At 28.9% G+C, this 18,243-nt stretch overlaps 2 protein-coding genes and 1 long non-coding RNA gene across 10 annotated transcripts in view; all 3 read right to left on the bottom strand.

The window, feature by feature from the left end:
- Window positions 1-324: 324 nt before the first annotated feature.
- On the bottom strand, window positions 325-2,097 carry LOC124404373 (ADP-ribosylation factor 2). The gene has a single exon (XM_046878459.1). It carries the CDS (start codon window positions 1,739-1,741, stop codon window positions 1,199-1,201), a length of 543 nt encoding a protein of 180 aa, XP_046734415.1. The 5' UTR covers window positions 1,742-2,097; the 3' UTR covers window positions 325-1,198.
- Window positions 2,098-2,893: 796 nt separating this feature from the next.
- The window catches only part of LOC124404321 (trinucleotide repeat-containing gene 6C protein), a 44,573-nt gene continuing 29,223 nt past the window's right edge, over window positions 2,894-18,243 (bottom strand). For 6 of the 8 annotated variants that reach the window (XM_046878356.1, XM_046878360.1, XM_046878363.1 and 3 more), the window contains one exon: window positions 2,895-3,003. In XM_046878356.1, the coding sequence (XP_046734312.1) occupies window positions 2,933-3,003 (71 nt within the window). In that variant the 3' untranslated portion in view covers window positions 2,895-2,932. Of the gene's footprint in view, window positions 3,004-13,566; window positions 14,010-18,243 lie in introns of those variants that run through there. The other 2 variants (XM_046878362.1, XM_046878361.1) reach the window with 2 other exon arrangements.
- Window positions 4,446-13,332, bottom strand: LOC124404380. Its single transcript, XR_006928999.1, has 2 exons — window positions 13,289-13,332; window positions 4,446-4,565 (listed from the first exon to the last, which is right to left on the bottom strand). It is a non-coding gene; the product is annotated as an uncharacterized LOC124404380 (long non-coding RNA).

Genomic DNA, 18,243 nt, shown 5'->3' with positions numbered 1-18,243 from the left:
TTAACAAATGTTCATGTCATCACGTATGATTTGTATGCTGTTGCTATGTATATATAAAATACTTATGAACGATGAGTTTACCTATGTAATTATGAAATAATATAGATATATACGGTAATTATTAATAACATAGAAAAATAGGATAACACCAATGTTAAGAATATTTGATACTTGATTACCAAGTAGTTCTGTATCAGAATGTGTACCGTAAAAAGTTTTGTACAATAACGAAGTTATAAAATAAAGAGAAGAAATCTAAAGACTTGGAATGATTTGCGTTAGCAAAGTGATATGATATTTCTTTATGAAAATTCATCATGACAATTGGGATTTTATTTTTTGATTTATTTATTATTCGCTTATCAACTAATTTCTTACAATACAAACCACTATTTTCAATGATGAATAGATCTTAGCAGGATATCTCACAATTTAAGTTATTAGCTCATAACTATGAACATGACTAATTTTACAATTTTTCGTTCTCTTCTTTTTTTCTTCTTGTCAACTTGACGTTATAAACAGTCTGTATTGTTGAGGGAGACATTGGTTGTGGCTTATTTAGTTGCACAGCCATAGGGAAAATTAATCAAATATATGCATAGATATGACTTAAAACTATTTATTAGGTAAGCATGACTAAATCTTTAGTTCAGTTAATATTTTTCATTTTCTAAGACTCTCGTTACTTCACATTTTCCATAAATATCAATTTCACAAAATAATACATTCCTTTTTTGAAAAATGTGAAGACAGATAATACTAGAATTAGTGCAAAATTTTTTTTAAATATTATAAAGGTGTTGAAGAATTGAAACGATGCATTACCCTAATATCTCCACTTTTCAAAAATTCAATTACGTTAGCATTCTCCATGGAATTGTATATTTCTTTTTTACATCTGGCGATTTGTTAGTGAACTACAAAACATATGACAATGAATATACCCAATATTTGGAGGCATTCATATTCCAAGAATATTAATCTTCAACATCAATTTAGTTCAGATTTTACCATGTCGGAATTAAATAATGAATCAATGTCAAAAGAAGGTAGTACAAATGTAAATGAAGACGATGCGGTACGTTTGCCGGTAACTATGATATCTTCAATTACTTTTCCCTACGCCAATGATGATCGAATATAAGATAAACATTACAATTAATTGTTGGCGATGAATCAGAAACTAAAGATTCTATCACTTTTTAGCCAACTCATTGCTGAGCCAATCGAGCCCTTCGTAGAGTCCATGTCCTTGGGTGGCGCAGGTGCTTTGAATGTACCAATGACGTCCTCGGAGGGCGTTAAGACCTAATTTGTCGGTGAGTTCAGCTGCTGACATGGCATTGGGCAAATCCTGTTTGTTGGCAAAAACCAAAAGGACGGCGTCCCTCAGTTCGTCCTCTTGTAACATATTGGCTAGCTCTCGTTCGGCTTCTGCAATACGATCTCGATCGCTGCTGTCTACGACGTAAATCAGTCCTTGGGTATTTTGAAAGTAGTGCCTCCAGAGGGGTCGGATTTTATCCTGACCACCAACGTCCCACACCGTGAAGCAGATGTTTTTGTACTCTACTGTTTCAACGTTGAACCCAATGGTGGGTATGGTCGTCACGATTTCACCCAGCTTAAGCTTGTAAAGGATGGTTGTTTTTCCGGCAGCGTCGAGACCGACCATCAAAATACGCATTTGCTTTTTGCCAAATAGGCGTGTTAAGAGGCTACTTATGGTCAGGCCCATTTTCGTTAGTTGGAAACGTATCGACTCGACCCAAACCTCAAAATAAATATATGCTCCTTAGTTTGAACTGCGATCCGGCTTCCCTCGATTCTATTCTACGAATAATTGAATGACCGATGAGTTAGCTTGTCGTAGGCACGAAGGGATACGCGGAACGTTTATCGTACACGAATGTCTCTGCGTCAGATTTCACTATACAGAAAAATCCACCGATACTGTTCTCATTCGGAGTAAATCGCGTAGTAAACGTCACCGAAAAGTAACAGAAGTCACCGGAAATAGCTGGCAGAAATCGCCATACGCAATACGAACAAAGCCCACCGTAATAACGAATGATACCATTCGATCGGTCGGTAAAATCGAAAAACTAATTAACATTTATATTATATGTTGATAAAATGTGCTGGGTAGTTTATTGAAAAAACAAAAAAAAATAAATAAATACAAAACTCAAGACCTATGACGGGCAGAGGAACTTCGAGTCATTTTCACATCGCCATGTTTTATTAGCGGAAAATTTGAAATCCAATCTCCAGCACAAACTCATATGACGTCGAATTATCTTTTTCAACTCATTTTCATTATCAACATATTATTTTTAGTTTCGAAATCAAGTTTGGTTCAACAAGTTTATTGATGTCTGCGTAATTCATAAAAAAAAGAATAAATAACGTTCCCCGTTGAATTAATTAGGCTACAACAAGATATACCATATATGAATATACACACATTGTTATACTTACGATTGTTACAGCATTATTCTGACGATCCATGAGCGTATTGACAATAGTAGTAGAGAGAAGAAAAAAAAAACGATTTAACTGTGTTCAAGATTCTCGTTCGAAGGCTATAGTAATTCTAAATGAATATAACGTAAGATTTATTTGTACGCAAATAATAAATATGATTACTGAATTGGTACATACATCAATGTTTATAAAAACTGATACAAATTGGGTTCCACAATAAAAACAAAAAAAAATAAAAATAAACAAATAAACAGCAAGATGCTGCAGTCGATTGGTAAGTAAACTCATAAGTAAAATCGTATAATGTATATATTGTATAAAAATAAAAATCTGTTGTAGTGTATCTGTTTTGTACGCTATAAAAGACAATGGTCATATATTGTAATGATTGTTATTTCAGTGAAATCTTCAACGATTCTGGGAATTCATGATAGGATGTTCTTCAAATTAGTGGGAATCGGAAATCCATAGATGAATGGATTTTTCGGGAAGTCTCGAGTGATGAAAATAAATCTAGAAAAAAAAAAAAAAAACATATTCCTATTATATGATAAACGTCCGTGGTATAAGAATGTTGCGAAGAAAAATATACTTACACACTAAGCGGCGTATAATAAAAGGGGGGGAAAAAAATATTAATCAAAATCTACACCCATTGTAATAAAACGTAATCAAATTAGGATCAGGTGACAAAATCGCAAGAAATTGTTTGTAAAATTACCCAACATTTATACAGAAATAGATATTCAGAAAACTTTTCTCTTCACATTTAGGACAACTTTTATTATTTACTGCTTTTACTGGTCATAATATGTAATGTTATTACGTATAATATTATTAATATAGTAATAATCGTTATATATATATATATATATATATATATATATATATATATATATATATATATATATATATATATATATATATATATATATATATATAATATGTATATACATATATTATATATATATATATATATATATATATAATATGTATATACATATATTTATATAGATATATATGTATTTATAATAATAATAATAATAATAATAATAATAATAATAATAATAATAATAATATACCTTGGTAGATAATACACGTTTATTATAGTATGTTTTTTTTTTTTTTTCTTCTTAATATATGATATATATATTTGTATATATATATATCATCAGGATGGTATAAATAATATTGTATTTGATAAAAGCACTTTTTGTTGCTTATATATTATCGATCCATGTTATTTACTAATTTTCATTACAGACTATCAATTGTTATCGTTATTGTTACATAATATATAGGTATATGCATATATAATATATTATTATATACATATATATATATATATATATATATATATATATATATGCCATACAATATATATACTGCTCCTTAATTTGCTGCGTGACTATCTTATACACACGTACGTATAGTTGATTATTTTGCAGTTAAGCTTCAATCCTTCATTCGCCTTGTCGATAGACATGTGTTTGTGGTTGCTCACATTCTGATTTCTATTATTTTTTTTTTTAATTTGTTCATTTACTTTTTTTTTTTTCGTATAATTATTATGTTGCGCTTTTTCTGCCTGCATGGTCCTTTTCTCAATTACTCAAAGAAGCATTTTGATATTCCAATTTATTGTACGTATCTCTCCAAACCCCACATATAGTTTGCCTCAAAACCACAGCGAGAGAATCTGGCTAGATTTGACAATTATTCCATTACATGAAAATAAATTGCTGATACTTAAAATTGTAATATTTCCTGCCAGCTGTGATGCGACTTAACGCAATCCTTGCGCATTGTATGCGCCGTAAGTATTTACGTTTACAAATCGCAGAGACGATGTGTGTTTGTGTATGCGTGTACCGTGTGTGAGAGGGATTCTCTTGTTTTTGTGTTTGTTTTATATTTATTTTTTTAATTTTTTTTTTTTTTTTTTCTCATCTTCTTTTCTTTATCATCGATGCAGAGTATAATAATAATATGTTGTAAATACCAAATTCTTAAATTACACTGTGCTCGTACATTGTTTACGACACAAGAACATCAAGCTGGCGTAACACATATATCTAGTACTAAGCACTAAGTGTTACAAGATCATTCATATGATGGTTTACTTTTACCTTTTCAACCGCTAATCAGTAAAATGTTAATTAAAAATTCATCATTTATGTATAGAGTACACAATTATTATCTAACGTAGAGTGATTTTTTTCGTGTGCCATAATATGATTGTGTAGATCACAGTATACATTAACTGTGTTAATATACAGATATAAAATTACTTCATACCTATATTCTTATTGAATCGAGTTTAATAGCTAGTTTCGAAGACATGAAGTAAGCCATGTACTTTGGCTTGCATTTTATACTTATTTGTTAATTCGTCTTTATCCTCGATAGGGAATCCGCAGGATTTTTTCCTCATTCCACAAACACCTTGTTATAATTATACGTATTATATACTATAATTATTCTCTTGTCCCGGCTGTCGAATTGCCAAGTGGAAATAACATGTATTCAAGTAATAATTTAACTAATTAACATACACGCGTGTTAGCATTCTGCGTCACTTAAATATAATAAAAATTTTCAAACTCATTGTCAGCCAGATAACTTTTCAAGTAAAATATTTAGATAATAATTAGCAAGATGTAAAAGAGGTGTAGATCTATTTTGAACAACAGTTTGGTACCATATAAGAAAGTTCCTCAGAATACAAAAAGTCTTCCTTAACATAATTTTCACTAACAATAAGCTGCATAAGATACTCACATTGGAGATTTCTGTAATCAGTTTTACTGATTAAGAATATATCTCGAGTTGAGTGTTTCAAGAGCTTAGGCTTAATACAGATCAGTAAAGTAAAGTAGAAAATAAATCAGCTAATAATAATTAAACATATTCTGGCGCTGATTTTTCATTTATCGCATTTATAGGGCAATGGCACATCGGAGAAACTGGTATAACGCCATTGAATAAAAGAAAAATTAATACATTAACAACAGCCAGAATTATACTCGTGCCAATCTAATTATTTATAATTACTCATCGTTACTGTATTTCAGAAGAAATGTTTTTAGTTTGTTTTTGTTTGTTTGTTTGTTTTTTTTTTGTTTTTTTTTTTTATTGGATTTGTTTAGGACTAAATATAATATTTTTTTTTTTGTCATCATTATTATGTATATAGTATATAGAGCTTTAAAGAATGTATACTGAAATATTTTTACTATTTAAAAGACGTTACACGCTTATTAAGTATTAAATATTTACCTTCGAAAAACCTACGAGGATCACATTTATTATGGAATCGATTTCATTTATTTATTTTTTTGTTTATTTTTTCTTCGTTTTTTTTTTTTTTTTTTTTCTTTTATAGTCCCATAGCTTGTTATTGAAATAATTTGCAGTAACTTAATGATATAACTTGTTCATTCGACTTACATATTCACAAATATAAGTGTTGCTTTCTTATTACATATTACCAGACTTTCTTCATTCACGATAACAATAATATTGCTCACTGAGTTAGTCGGAGTATGTGTATAAGGTGTTATATTCGTTATTTTAAAGAAAAACTGGCCATTACCATCCACAACTTATCTATAGATACACGTATATTACATATACTTTTTTGAAAATCGGATCAGATCAGAACTTTTGGAGGACAGATTATTGTAAGTTTGTTTTGAGTATTATAAAAAGTAGCTGAACCGCCGAGATGTACTGCAGCATTTTTGATCAAATGAAATTACGATTCCCAATCTTCGCCGCATTGTATTATTGAAATTCATGTAAATAAAATTATCTCCTAACGATATTGATGAAATCGTTGCGAGATCTCAAATTGATATTCATAGACACGAAAAATACTTTGGGGAATTGCTGTTTCGTCCCAAAAATTTTGTGCTAGCAATCTCGAGTCATCAGGCATCAGTAATTGTTTCTTTATTTAGATTTTTTTCGTTTTTTTCCTTTTCTTTTTCGAATATCAACACAACATTACTGGAACTTGGCTCAGACCATTTTTGGTTTAGGCACTATGATTAGTCTAACCGATGGATTTTTGTTAATTCATAAATTACAATCCGCTTTTATCAATTATAAAACATTACACTATGGACAAATTCTTGTACGAGTGCCTCAGTTGTTGTAGCTTGACAAAATCCAGTCAATGACGGCAAACAGTTTAAGGATTATTATCTTCTCCTCAGTGTCGTGTTTAAGCTCTTTGAAATACTAAGAAGAGGTACGTTCGAAAAAAATATTATAATCCTCAGTTAATACACTTGCAATAATAATAATAATAATAATAATAATAATAATAAGAATGATGATGATAATAATAGACCTTAATTATTATTTCGAGTGCAACGACAAAATCCTTGCATAAAAATGACGAATGAACATTTCCTTCTAATCAATGTATCATTTCATCGAGTCACCGTCATCGTTATTAAATCTCCGGATTTTCTGTAGCAAAAGAAATTTCTGGCTATAAAGTACAGCTCGAATCATAGAAGCACACAGCTCTGATAAATATATTAAAATAAAAGATGTTCATTTAACTCGTGACGTATGTAACAGGTCCACAATTATTACGCGGATATGAATACAAATTCTCATCAGATGCGTGCAATCATTGATGATAACTACTTCCTGTTTTTCTTTTTCTTTTTTCTTTCTTCCTTTTTTTTTTTTGTATTATTTTATCTTTCATCGTTTATAATTATATATATATATATATATATTATATTGATTTTATTATACTTAAGAGTTATATTATTATCATTATATCAATATAAGTGGTAATTACCAACACTTACCGCCAAAAATATATTACCTATTTGTGTTAATTACGTTTCTTACAAATACATATATTGTTTTAATGTCTTCTTATACTATAAAGGATAATGCCTGGTCATCGGTGATTAATTGTGGGGAGTATGTTCGGTGAAAGAGTGCTGGAAAGCACATATCAGAATAGAAGATGACGACAGGTAGATAAGAGAGGACTTATTATTTATCCATATTAAAGGATCAGCAGTTATAATGCCGTAATATATAATATTCATACTGTCAATAGATATATTTATAAAATATTCATTACTCGTGGCTATAATTTGTCCTGATGCCGTACCAATCGAAGCTTCAGACTATGAATTGCCAAAGCATTGTATTCATTATTATTGAATGTTTCTACATTAATATCACAAATATTCATATTTTAAAGCTTCTAATTTTTTCTTCAATTACTTGTGCTTAAGTAATTGCATTTTCATGGACCTTTCCGAATTGTTTCTATCCCTCCCCCTCCTCTCTCTCTTTCTCCTTTTCTCTTTCTATTTAACATTTTTAGGCCCAGTACGTTTTTGTCTTTAGCTTAATTTTTTTCATCCATTCTTTATCTTTTTTTTTTTTTTTTTTTTTGCATTTCTTTTCTTTTGATTCTAGATATCCAGCACTCTTCCCATCGTGAGATCTTTAGTATGTTATATTACGCTCGAGTGTTTTAAACTCGAACAAGTCGTCGTCGGATAAAACCGATTGTGTGTATGTATAACGATAGAGTACACATGTATATAATTAAGTTTTCTTCTAAACATTAATATGTCTTATTCATTTATTGAATATTACTTTACTTAAATTTTTCTCTTACTGTTTATTGTTTTTTTATTTTTTATTTTTTTTTTTTTATGTCTGCTTCTTGTTTCTCGTTTCTTCCTTTTTTTTTCACCCTAATGTTCGAATTCTTCGCATTGGATTATCTTTCGTGACTCGAATTGGAAATTTGCAACTTTTTAACTAACGTTACAGACAATGCCATCCTGTATGTGAAATTATATTCTCGCACTTGGCATCATTCATCATTTAGCAGGACTTTCCATTAATCACCACTTTGGCGTACACGTATACTTTCCCTAAACATATACATACACATACACATCATATACATGTATGTATATATATATATATACACACGTATATATATATATCTGTTACTTTGTATATGTTTATAGGTATATATAATATATACGACAAGAAGATCTAAGGAAATGATATACTATATACAGGATATTCTTTATACTCGGCAACGTTATTAAATATACGTCCTTAATCCGATCAACCAATCGACTTAGTGAATATATATATATATATATATATATGTATATATATATGTACATTTATTTATTTTTTTATCCAAGTAATTTTTCTTCATTTTATTCTTCGGTATTTCGCACACAAAATGAACAACGAATTTTCTTTGTCATTTTCATCACAGGTGAAAAAATTCTTTTCCTCAAAAATTGGAATAACACGGGGGTGATGTTTCTTACCGTCAAAAATCGAACGCACCAATATTACAATATCGTCCATCAATTTACGATACGCTGTTAATCATCTTAAATTCTTTGTTAATTATTGTACTTGACTCTACCTCGCACTGTAGTCAAATTCATATGATATATATATATACATATCAACGGATTTTTTACGGATACATATTTTTTTTGTTTCTTCTTTATTTTTATTTTTTTTTGTAATCTTTTAAAAAAATCTTGTCCAATTTCATATATTTTCAAAATATTGCGTCTATATAGTAATTGTATTATGTATGTATGTATGTATGTATGTATAAGTTAGGTGAAATATACAATGAAAAAGAGTTACACTGTTTTAGTAAAAGATCAATGTATCTGGTAAAAGATGAATCTAGTCTTCAGAAATCAGCTGCGCAACAATATGTATTATTTACTTTTGCTCTCATTTTCTTTTTCTGTTATACCACCGATTACATTGAAAAAGAAAAAACTAAGATAAAAGAAAAGAAAAAAAGAAAAGAAAAAAAAAGAAAAGAAAACGTTCAACTTATTTGGACCTGCAGTCTTCCATATTAATATTTTTTCAATTTTTTTCCTCTCTCTTGCATTTCAACGCATCGTCGATATATAAAAGACTACTCACTTGGTTGAAATTCATGTGTTATTTCATGAAGCTTAGCGTCATCAGGATTGTAGCGTATTTGTTGAGCAGAAATGGGGGGTAGATTACACCCTTGGTGTTACAATATTTACCAATATTTTTTTAAATTGTTTTATTTTAATATAATAATAATAATAATAATAATAATAATAATAATAATAATAATGAAATAGGTATCATTATTCTACTTAGGTACAGCTGCTTGATACTTTCTCTCTCTCTTTCTCCCTCACTCTCTCTCGAAAAAAACTCATTTCAATGTTATTTAAAATGAGATACTTTTAGTAAAACTGTTTATTGTTACAGAGAGATACGTGCGCGTATCGTCTATATGTACATATGTATGATCATCGTTGAACAATTATTTTCAATTCGGATTGTATGTGTATGTGTATGTAGATAATTATTTCATGTTTATAATCGAATAATAATGTATACCTGATAAATATTACCAAAGCTGAAATAATAATAAAGAAAAAAAAAAAAAAAAAAAAAAAAAAGGATATAGAAAAATAAGCTTATAAACTGCATAAGAGTTTTTATACTTATGTATGTACATATATGTATATGCATGTATGTCGTAGCAAGAAATATCCTGAATAAACACACACGAAAAATATCTCATTTCAAAATATGTCGTAACCACACGCATGGCTCTATGCAGTACAACTACATCTTCTTTTTTTTTTCTTTTCTTACAAAACACAATAGCCGCAATTCAATCAATCAAAACAAATATATAATAATAATAAGAAGAATAAGAATCATAATAATATATCAATATATATGTGTGTATATATATATATATAATATATTAGTATCAAGATAAGAGAATGCACTTTTTAGTTGGTTTTTATTAACTTATTTACTAAATTTTTCATTTTTTTTTTTAGTTTTTTTTTTTTTTACTTTTTTTAAATATATTTTTAGTAATTTTTTTTTTTTTTTTTTTTTTTTTTTTACTTTATCCTTACGTTTACTTACAAATATTTAGGTATGTTTTCGACCGTCTCCGTATGTAATATATGTATTTTGTTACAATTATTATTATGTATTTATTCATTTACTTTGTTTAATCGTCATTAATCGTCAATATTGAAAGGATTTCAAAATTTCTTTGAGGTGTAAATTAAAATTTACCAATATAAATACGTAAATACATACATGCACACACACACACACACACACACACACACACACACACACACACACACACACACACACACACACACACACACACACGCACACGCACACGCACACGCACAAGCACACACAGTTATATCTATGTATGTGCGTATGCATGTATGAAGTATTAATAAGTATTTTGTTGCTTTCTGAATAGATGATTAATGTTCTGGAAATTAGATCAAATTCGAAACCGCTCTGTACTGAGAACACCGAGCGCGCGAAAGTCTTTAATCTTAATAAGGTTCGTCTTAAAGTTTTAGAATAAAAAATAATCTGTGATTCCTTAATAAACTAAGAGTGTGTGTACGTGTGTGTGTCTGTGTTTTTTTCTTAATTTTTTTCTTTTCTCGTGTACTTAAAATAATCAACAGTATTAATAATATCCTAGTATAGAGTTCTTACGTCACTAAGCGCAATTATCATAATAATGTTACTTAACATTAGAAACTTACACATTAAATATGTTAATATTTAATAAGGTAAAATCAGTTGACGCTAAGGGTTGCTGCGTATATTTGGTACATGGAACTCGTTTTACTATTTTTTTTTTTATTTCTTTCTTCTCTCTGTAGATGTATTTTTCTCGTATTTTTATTTATCCTCCTTTTTCCCGTTTAATCCCTATTTTCTTTTCATTTCGCGTCCAGTTGTCGTTTTCATTATTTTAATTGATTGATGCTCGTTAATATTCCTCGTCCCCGGAACAAGAAACAAAAAACAAAAAATAGAAATAAAAAATAAATAAAAATAAAAATTCAATAAACCCCCAGATAATTGATATATAATTTATATTATTATCATTATATTTGTTTATGATTATTTTTCAAATTCATCATTTTAAACTGTTGCGCGGCGTCGATGGATCCTGATATCAATAATTATCATTCAATTTATTTTACAGTTTCACTATATACCTTATTTTTCTTTCTTTCTTTCTTTATTTCTTTCAAGAGTAACTTTACATTTAATATAATTTTATTTCAAAGGTATGATTATTATCATCATTATTCACCTATTATTCATTTATTTATTCATGTATCTATTTATGTATGTAATGTATGTAATGTATGTAATGTATGTATGTATGTATGTATTTATTTATTTATTTATTTATTTATTCATTCATTCATTGATTTACTCTAATTGTAACAATATGCATCTTTATCGCTATGATAAGTGTATTTATTAAGGCCTTATGTTGAGGTTCATCGAGAACATACATGTATAATACGCGATGAGGGTTCACGATTTTCAACTGACTCCGAGATTCATACTGCAATGGCAATATACATATACAATGTATATATTTGATTACTCGTACAATAAATACCATTAGAAGGTAAGAAAAGAAAAGAAAAAAAAAAAAAAAGAATTTTTTTTTTTCATTCTTTAAATCGTTTGCCTCTCGCACTTAAAAGTACCTATAATTTTTGGTTGAAACAGAGCGAATGCACCAGTTTATTAATTTATTCACAATTAATCAAGTTAAAAGCTTACAACGTTTTTTTTTCCAATCTATCCGTCGGCTCTGCATTTTTGCTTATTAATTTTTCTCTATCCTGATTCTTCTCGCATCGGATAGCCAACTTTTCTTCACATCTGTGATATCTTTTATCGCCATTCGTTATTTCAATGATTGAATAATAATAATCAAAGACAAACATCACAGCGTATATTGGTGATAATAAACTAACAATGCAAAAAACTTTTAAAACCCCTTTTTATATTCAGTGAAAACCTATTTGTAATAAATTAAATACATTTATTTCTACTCTTTAATTATAAAATTCATTTCCCACAGATTGCATTGATTTTGATCAATAATATCAGTTCTATGGCTATTAAAAACACAGTCTTAAATTTAACGAATTATACAATATGAGCATTCACGTGCGCGCTAGGATAATAGTCATGATAATTATAGTATAAAAAAAAATATTAAAAAAAAGACAAACAAAGAAAAAAATATATTTCACAAAAACTAATAGAGAAAACAACAGGTTGAACGAAAAAGAAAAAAAAGAAATAAAAAAAAATACAATAGTATGATCGATCAATTAAAAATATGTGCAACGGTGAAATATATCTCATCTTTCGTTCGTTTCGATTGAAAATTGATTCCTTTGTTTTGTTTCTGTTTTTTCTTCTTATTTTCACTTTACGCATCGTGTAAACAAGATTTTATTAATGACGATCAGTTGAAAATCGCGAACATCTCTGAACCTTCGGACAACAGCGCACCCGTCTTGGAACGTCTCTGTTACTCTGTTTTTGTTTTCATTTTTTCTTCTCATTTCTATTATACTTATTTACTTGGCATTATGAGCACGTTACTCACCGTTTCCTAAATACAGCTCAAACTTACAATCAAGTACAACACATTCAAACCTTAAGTTCTAATTCCAGTATAAGAGAAAAAAAAGGACAATAATAATAATAGCAATAATAATAATAATAATAATAATAATATTGATAAAAGTAATGATAATAATGATAATAGTATCTTAATGCTAAAAAAAATAGCATACATGTAGAGACATTAGTCAGTGTTCTGCTTTGTAGTTTTATTTAATACTCGCGTATATAATTGGCATAAGATTGCAATTTTTATATAATATACATATATATATATATATATATATATATATATATATATATATATATAGTGTGTATTCACTTCATACTTTAAGTTACATGTATCGTGGAACATCGTTTAAAATGTAAAGTGTATTGCAGAGGGATGTTAAAATTTTCACAGATTAGTTTCAAATCTTTTAAGAACACTTCATTAGCTTATTCCTTCGGTATTAATCTCTTCGCGCACGTCGTGTCACAGCTTTACGCTTTTAAACCTACGGCGTGTGCGGTGGGTGTGCCTGTATACATTGTACATGTGTATGCCCAAATAGTATAATTTATAGAGAAAAGTGCTGGATAACAACATTGAGGGGGAAAAAAAAAAAAAAAAATGTCGAGAATAAAAATAACAATAACAACAAACAAATAAAGTGGTTGAAAGGAAAAATCTTCTATCTTCTAATCGTGCATCGTCAATTGAAGAGGGTAAGATCGCAAAATGCTACATTTTTTCATTGTTTTTCATTCGCACTTTATTTATTTCTTCTTCTGTTTCTTTTTCTTTATTTTCGACAGTCATTGCCGTATCTCATGCGTACTTCGTACTATTTTTGATTCGGTGAAAATGTTTGTTTTTTTTTTTTTTTTTTTCTTTTTGTTTGTTTTGTCATTGCGACATGGAAACACTCGTTAATCAATGAACAATCATCGTGCATTAATAATCTGATCTAATTTGACTAGCTGTGTTGGCTCGAAGCTCACCCCTATCACAAGCGTTTCGTTATGTGGTACGACGACGTCTTTTGTTTCAATTCTTTCTTTTGTTCTTATTTTATTTATTTATTTATTTTTTTCCCTTATTTAAATTTTTCCCTTCCATACCGCTTACGTAGATAAATAATTCATTTATGCAGATACTTAAATGCCATTTAGACGGTGTAATATACCCTGTTTAATGTGTACATGTATAATTAAGAAGATGCGCCAAACATAAGAATTAAAAATACTGCGACATCGGTGTAAAACAAAAACAAAAAGAAAAAAAAAAGAAAAATCAGGTCCACTCAATTGATTACAAATATTTTTTTTTCTTGTTTCTTTCTTTCTTATCTTTTTTCGAAAGCTGTATACGTTACGTTAAGGCAAGCTGGGAAGTTAATTTGCGAAGAAAGTTATAGTCATTTTCAGACAGCACGGCATATTTATTTGATATTTCAGCGTCAGACCTATTAATAGTAATTAGCGTTACGTCTTATTGTTTATGATATCCAGCTCTTTGATCTACAGTTTATACTCTAAGGTCACAGAAATTTTATCTTGCTCTTCGTTAGTAATTGATCGCAACTAAAACTATGCATTGTTGCGATCAATAGTTTTGAGGCTTTCTTTATCTTTCTTTCTTTCTTTCTTTCTTTCTTGTTATACATTAATGTGTTTGTAAAGAGTACTAAAGAAACAAAAACGTACCATCCAACGATCAAATCATCATTCATTGGTATTTCACCTTGCATTTTCTTCTTAGCAAAGGTTGGCAGAGAAAAGACCATACTTGCAGCTAACGAGGCAATAAGGTCACTTTTATATATATATATACATATACATATATATATATATAAATATATATATAATCTAAGTATCGACGCACACTTTACTTTTTTAATCAAACAGAACACATTCAATGCCGCGCACGCTCTTACGACTAGATTCAGGCAGGCTTTCTAACATGCAATGGTAATTTGGGGCATTAAATCATGTCAAATTTACATATATCATTTTATATGTATATATATATAAGACAATAATATTGAAGTACTGATTATACGTATATTGATAGTCAATATTTCAAGATTATTCAAATACATTTTTAAAATATTTAAAATGAACGGATATCAAGTGACGCCGATAATAATACTCTCAACACTGTGCACGGGATGAAAAAAGTTATAATAAAATGAAAATGGTAGTTATTTTAAAAAAGTAACTGATTCGCTCGACGCACTCTAACAATATTACCAAGTGACGAGCAACTAGGTATGTGCCGATCTCTTTAGACATTGAACAATGAGAAATATTGACTTGTTCGAAAATCAACCCTGTTCCAAAGCGGTTAGTTAAATTAATAAGAAATAAAATATATATGGTATGAGCAGTCTTAAATGGGAAGAAAAAAAGAACCATACGACGAAAGCCTTTTCTCCGTCCGAGTATTGACTATTAAATATTAAAAATGAATCAAAGCTGGAGATTATGCATAAGCAAGGCCACAAATACGCACTGATACCCCATTTTCTTAAATTACACGCTACTTCGTTACTTAGGCACTGAAATATGGAATTTCCCTTTAAATATAATTATTTATTAATTTGAAATTTAATATAATCACTTGCTACTGGCCGGAGCAGGTAGGCAGTCTCTTTCGAGAATGTTTACAAGATGCAATTTTCAATAGCTGTAAAATGTGGAGTTTCTTTTTTACTTTACTTTTGTTTTCTATCGAATTTAAGCGAACAATAATTGTAAATTCTTGTTACATCGATAGTACGTAACGATTATCAATTCGACATAACCGATTGGGTATCAGAATGTTTTCTTTTTCTGTTATTTGTTTTTATTTCTCAATTACATACACACCAACCCAATTGTGTGGTGAAATTTCATTTTCAAGAGGTCAAAGCTTTTCTGATTTTTATCTCATTAATCATCGTTGTTGAAAAAAATATTTAAACATATCGCCAATTATCAATCCCAAAATGACTGCCTGTTCCATTTTGACCCATAATATTTTACCTAATATCCTATTATAAAAACAAAAAATTATCTTTACCGGAGATAAAATCAATGATAATATTATATATTTAAATTACAATATCCGAATAAATGTTCAATTGTACATAGAGAGCACAACCGAGTAATGATGCACCCCAACAATTGTGATATTTCAAAAAATAACAATTGAAAATTATTTAATATAATAATAATAATAATAATAATAATGATTGGCAACACAATTAAGCGTATATAGAGCAGCAGGGTTATTATTTTTGTCTCACAGATTTTCCTCCGCCAGTTGCCGCATAATCTGCGTAATGGAAGAGTTGATTCTTATCTCACAACAACAACAACAACAACAACAACAACAATAATAATAATAATAATAATCATGCGCGTTCCGGGGAAATGTAAATTTTAATCTAAGACTGCCACTATAGCTAAAATTGAGCCGTATCTATAATTAAGTATTCATCAGCAGTTACGCGGGTTGTACATATATATATATATATATGTATGTATATATATATATATTATATTAAAGTACGAAATTGAAGAAACTTGAAAAATAAATGGAATAATGAGAATATTCGATATCTGGCATTGATATTAAATTCACATAATAAAACACATCGTATGGACGTATATCGAAAGACGGTGTAACGTTGCCTTGTGCAAAGATTGGCTCTTTGTATTATAAATGATTTGTCGCAGGGACTTGCCAAAAATTTATACTCAGCTGCTAACTAGACAAAGTGGCCAAATGAGAATCAAGATTATTTTGATAGAGGCCTTCGATGAAAGGATGTACAGATGATTTTATTATTATTATTATTATTATTATTTTTTTTTTTTTATTGATTTGATTTTCTTTCAATTCTCTTTTTGTTGCGAAGATGCAGCTCAATATTAATCTATGTGACATAGATTGCACTGAAACCGAATGATACGCGCGTCATCTTACATGCCTAGGAATTACTTATTACATATTTAAGATAAGCTTACAGATTATACATACATATACTTATGTATATATACATATATATATATATATACATATATATACACACACACGTATATATTCTCTATTTCAAATATATCGTATAATGCGAGAGTTCCTCACAATTAGTATAGTCACATTGGGTGCGTTTCTTTCCTTTCATATCTACATTATTTTATAATTATTTTATCTTATTTTTATTCTTCTTTAGCTAATACGTATGTCCTTTTCTCTGTCACCTCAACAAAATGCATTCTATTGAAGATTTAGTTTAATTAATAATTTTATTTTATTTTCTCTCTTGCAATGGCATCTACAACGGTGTTATCTTTCTTTCTTTCTGTTTTTTTTTTTTTTTTCAATATTATTACTAATATTATTCCTAACGTGATAAACGTAACCGTAATATGCAATAAAGATCCAAGCACACTTTGTGACAAAATTGACAAACCAACAAACAACCAAACAAACAAACAAAAAATGACTAAAAAAAACCTATTATCCTCCACCAGATCATAAATTTAATTTTTAAAACAACGTAATCAATATTTTTACTATTTTTATGATTAGTAATAAAGGAAGGGGGGAAAAAAACCTTCTAAAGAATATAGGATGAAAAAAAAAGCCGTGACATTTACAGCAGCTAGTGTAGCGATAAAATAGACAGTCATCAATTTGTTAGAATATAATCTAAAAATATGTTTCGTATTGATATTATTTCAAGATATTGATCCCTCGTAGGCTTCTTTCTTTCCGTTTTTTTTTTTTTTTTTTTTTTTTTTTGGCTTCGGATGAGTATGAAAAAAGTTTCCATAACTTGTTATTATTATTTTTTTATTCTTTCGAGGCTCTAGAAACTGGCTAACTATCAACATTTGTAAATACAATGTCCATATGTGTATGTGTGCTGAATTTCTTTCAAGTTAGACTGAACGATCACACACCGACTCAATAATTATGCATATATTTGTATGCATGTACGTCACTTGACACTTTATTGCACATCATTGTTGAATTTTGTTTCTTTTCCTCTTCATTCTTTCTTTCTGGTTTTTTTTTTTTTCAAGCAAACGGGAGGCACAGACCGCAACTAAACTAAAGTTTGATCGTTGATAGATAAACACATTTGCTGCATACATACACACAAAGAGATAAAAAACAATCTTGTAAAGTAGAGGAGAGAAAAAAAAAGGAGGAAAAAAAAAACCAACAATTTAGTACGACGAAGA

This window comes from Diprion similis, chromosome 3, assembly GCF_021155765.1.
Source record: "Diprion similis isolate iyDipSimi1 chromosome 3, iyDipSimi1.1, whole genome shotgun sequence".
NCBI lineage: Eukaryota > Metazoa > Arthropoda > Insecta > Hymenoptera > Diprionidae > Diprion > Diprion similis.
Note: the sequence above shows the minus strand (reverse complement) of the source record. Positions and strands in the feature narration are given on the sequence as shown.